This window comes from Nicotiana attenuata, chromosome 5, assembly GCF_001879085.1.
Source record: "Nicotiana attenuata strain UT chromosome 5, NIATTr2, whole genome shotgun sequence".
NCBI lineage: Eukaryota > Viridiplantae > Streptophyta > Magnoliopsida > Solanales > Solanaceae > Nicotiana > Nicotiana attenuata.
The window spans coordinates 30,785,901-30,789,789 of record NC_031993.1 but is presented as its reverse complement, the minus strand read 5'-3'; the positions used below and the strand labels follow the sequence as shown (position 1 = coordinate 30,789,789).

General features: G+C 40.9%; 1 protein-coding gene across 1 annotated transcript; it reads right to left on the bottom strand.

The window, feature by feature from the left end:
• LOC109226094 lies at positions 2,572-3,560 on the bottom strand. The gene is made up of 2 exons (XM_019390897.1): positions 3,497-3,560; positions 2,572-3,416 (listed from the first exon to the last, which is right to left on the bottom strand). The coding sequence occupies exons 1-2, from the start codon at positions 3,558-3,560 to the stop codon at positions 2,572-2,574; spliced, it is 909 nt and encodes a 302-aa protein (XP_019246442.1).

Sequence of the window (3,889 nt, the reverse complement as noted above, 5' to 3'; positions counted from 1 at the left end):
TCGGTGCATCATCTACGTCCGATAGCGTGCCATCACTTTGTAACTCGCCATCCTCTTCAACTATGTCCGCCCAACTTTTCTTGCTGCCATCATACTCCATTTGTATGGAGCCAAGATAGGCTTTGGAATACCCTACTTCTGGCTTAGATTTTAAGTGCATCCCTCCAATACAAGCGGTTTCTCCTGTGTCACCCTTATGTGCTTGAGCAAAGTTCCCGATCGTCGCTGCAAGCTTTCCCAACTCTGGGCATTCACTTGCCCGATGTGATCTTTCACAAAAGTAGCACCCCCCCTAGGCACGTACTCGCTACCGTTTCCGGCCCCTTGCTGTTTCTCTTGGACCCTTGTCCGTTATGGGATGGCCCTTTGCCATTGCCCTCGTATACCTCAGCTATTCCTTTCCCGTTATCCTCGCCATGATCTCCCTTATCCTCTCGGCATTGCCTTCTTTGGACTTGGCATGCCCCATCTTGAAGTCAACAAGTGATTTGGCTATCCCTATGGCTTTGTTCACATTGGCTACTTGATGTCTTCTTAACTCCTGCTTTGCCCATTTTTGCAACCCATTCATGAAGTAGAAGAGGGAATCTTCCTCGGACTATGACGAGATTTACAACATTAAGGTAGTGAACTCGCGCACATACTCCCGAATTGTGGCCTCTGTCGGAGCTCTCTTGGCTTCCGCCTAGTCTCATACACCACATTCATCGGGTAGCATTGCTTCTTCAACTCCTTCTTGAACTGCTCTTACGTCTCAGTCTTGCATAGCCCCTTTTTCCCATGATGGCTAACTTCCGATGCCACCATAACGCGACAACCTCGGTCAAGTACATTGAAGCATTGCGTACCTTAACAACGTCGTCATCCTCCTTGACTACCTCAAAGTACTTGTCCATCCTCCAAAGTAAGGTTGTTGCCTCACGTGCATCCCGTGCACCGCCATACTACTTTCGTTTAGGGACCTTCACGTTGGTCCCTTCTGCAAGTACCAAGCCCTTTGTAATTCTGACCATGGTTCCCTACAAAAGCTTCCTTCTAGCAATCTCTTGTATTCTTTCTAACATTCCTTAGTCATAACCTTTGCTCTGATACCACGTTGTCACGTCCTTAGTCTTTGACTAAGTACACGTGCAGCACCTGACAACTCGCTCACGATTTTGCACAACTTGTTCATGTTCTTGCTATGCCAAGTCAGCCTTACTATACTTAAGATCGCTAAGGGAATTTTAGATAAGAAAGACAAGAGAAATTTGCCAAAGGAAGTTTTTGTATTAGAGAGAACTTGATTGTTTTGCTTGATGAATTATAAATGAATGGCCCCCTTTATATACTAGTCTCCTAGGCGCTAGTATGTAAATATTAATTGTTACACAAGTCCTTAAAATTTACAAGAAAAAGGCTTTCTCTAGAATTCTCTACAAGCCTAGAAGATTCCAAGGACTTTCCTAGAGAATCTATAGGATTCTAAGGTCTTCCATGAGAAATCTCCATATTTCTCTAGAACCTTCCCACATGTGCTAGTATATTTCATATGTAAGCTTTCCATATGGCAAAAATATATGCCAAGTGGCACCTACGTGGTATGATGATGTGGCGGGCCATGACATTTTGGTCCCAAAGGTTTGTTGATGTCTTTACATATATCCCATGGAACCATTTAACCCACAAAGACTCTTTGCACATAAGCAGCTGCCATATCAATTTTCCTACTGAAGTTATGTTCCAGGTTCTGCTTCCTTTAATGTTCGCCCCCCCTATTTTCTTAGGACAACTTTTCCACAAGCTACCAATGGTATCTTCTTCTTCTTCTTCTTCTCCTCTGAACTTCCCCACAAGTAATCCTTGCATTTCTTATCCACCTCCTTAAGTACACTTTGAGGGAGGATGAATACTGTACCCCAGAAGTTGTGTATTGAGAAAAGTACTGCAGTAATGATTTGCAATCTGCCTGCATATGATAATTGCTTTGAATATGTAACTTTTATTCTCTGCATGATTTTCTCCACTAACACATGAAAATCCAACTTATTCTACTTTTTAGGAGAAAGAGCAAGGCCCAAGTATTTGATTGGAAGTTTTCCAAGAGTGAAGCTTGTTTTGGCCAGTAGTGTTTCCTTTGTGCTATCATAAAAATACTAGACTTCTCCATGTTTGCAACTAATCCAGTGACATTACTAAAGTGATTGAGTGCCTCCGTGACTCTATTTACTAAGCTTTCATTCCCTTAGCAAAAAATCATCAAGTCATCCGCAAAGATTAAGTGAGTAAGTTTCACAGGCTTGCACGTAGGATGATATTTTTAAATCTGGTAGCATACTAACAGTCTTCAGCATTCTTGATAGATACTCCATTATAATGACAAATAGTAGGGGAGAGATAGGATCCCCTTGCCTAAGGCCCCTCTTTCGCGCAAAGATTTTCTCCATTGATCTTGACTGAGAACCTGGTTGTTGATACACATATCATAATCCACTTGATGAATTTATCTAGAAACCAAAATCCTCTTAGTGCTTCTTCAAGAAATTCCCAGCTAACCATATCGTATGCTTTCCTTAGGTCTATTTTCATAAGTCATCTAGGAGATATCTTTCTATTGTAGTGTCTCAAGATGTCATGACATATTAGGACATTGTGTAACATGGACCTCTCCTGGACAAATGCTGATTGATTATCTGCTACCAGTTGGTTCACAACCACTTTCAGTCTATTGCAAATCAACTTAGATATGCATTTGTACAACACATTGCAGCATGATATTGGCCTATATTGGCTAGCTTCTTCCGGGGCTTCCACCTTTGGAATAAGTGCTATTACAGTTGAATTGAGCTGTTTAAGAAAATGTCCATTCTGAAAAAATTCTATCACAGTTGCTGTAACATCCCATCCCACAATCTTCCATGCTGCCTTGTAAAAGCCACTACCATACCCATCTGGACCAGGGCTTTTATTACCATCAATTTGAAATATTGCTCCCTTCACTTCTTTCTCTGCAAAGGGCCTTACTAATGTGATATGTTTCTCAATAGTGAGAACATGGCCATTCCTCAGAATGCTTTTTAATGCTGGCACTCTAGTATGTGCTCTCCTTCCCAATAATTGCTCATAGTAATTGATAAATAGTCCTGCAATAACTTCAGCATCTGTCTGCCAATTTCCAGTTGAGTCCTTTAATTGTGTAGTTGCTTGTTTCAGTTTTCTATGCCTTATTACTGAATAAAAGTACCTTGTTCTATCATCCCCTAATTTTATCCATGTAGCTTTACTTCTTTGCTGTAAGTAAATTTCAGCCAGGTAGGAAGTCTGTCTGAATTTTGCATATTCCTGAGCCTCTATTTGTTGATGAGCTGCACTTGTTGGATTTCTCTGCAACTGTATCTGAGCCTGCTTTAGTCCTTTTCTATCCTCATCAGCTTCTGCTACAATTGAGTGACCATATTAAGTTCTAAGAGTCTTGATCTTCTTCTTTAGCAATTTCAGTTTCCTCACTACTTCATACATTTTGCATCCTTCAATTTTTGTATTCCAACAATAGCTTCAAATTGTGGACGTTGAGTCCACATATTGCATAAAAGAAAAGACTTCTTTACTTTGACTCTTTAATTAGCCAGAGTTACTTTAATAGGGTAGTGATCACTTATACCTTCAGGTAGGAATTGAGCCTACATGCTGGCATTAGGTCCAACCACTCCTTATTAATGACCACCCAATCAATTTTTGAAAACACTCTATGATCCTCATGTTTGTCATTCCACGTATGTCTATTACCTTGAGCATGTAATTCCAATAATCCACTTTCATCTACCCAGTTGTGGAAATCAACTATCTCTGCCTAGGTATTGTCGCGCCTCATTTTCTCGCGAAAGCGGGCTTTGACATGTTATAACTCTTT

Coding starts and splice junctions, on each gene's coding strand:
- LOC109226094 (XM_019390897.1), bottom strand. CDS start 3,560: ATGTGGACTCAACGTCCACAATTTGAAGCTATTGTTGGAATACAAAAA. Junction 3,417..3,496: donor AAAATTGAAGGATGCAAAAT/GTATGAAGTAGT, acceptor ACTCAATTGTAG/CAGAAGCTGATGAGGATAGA.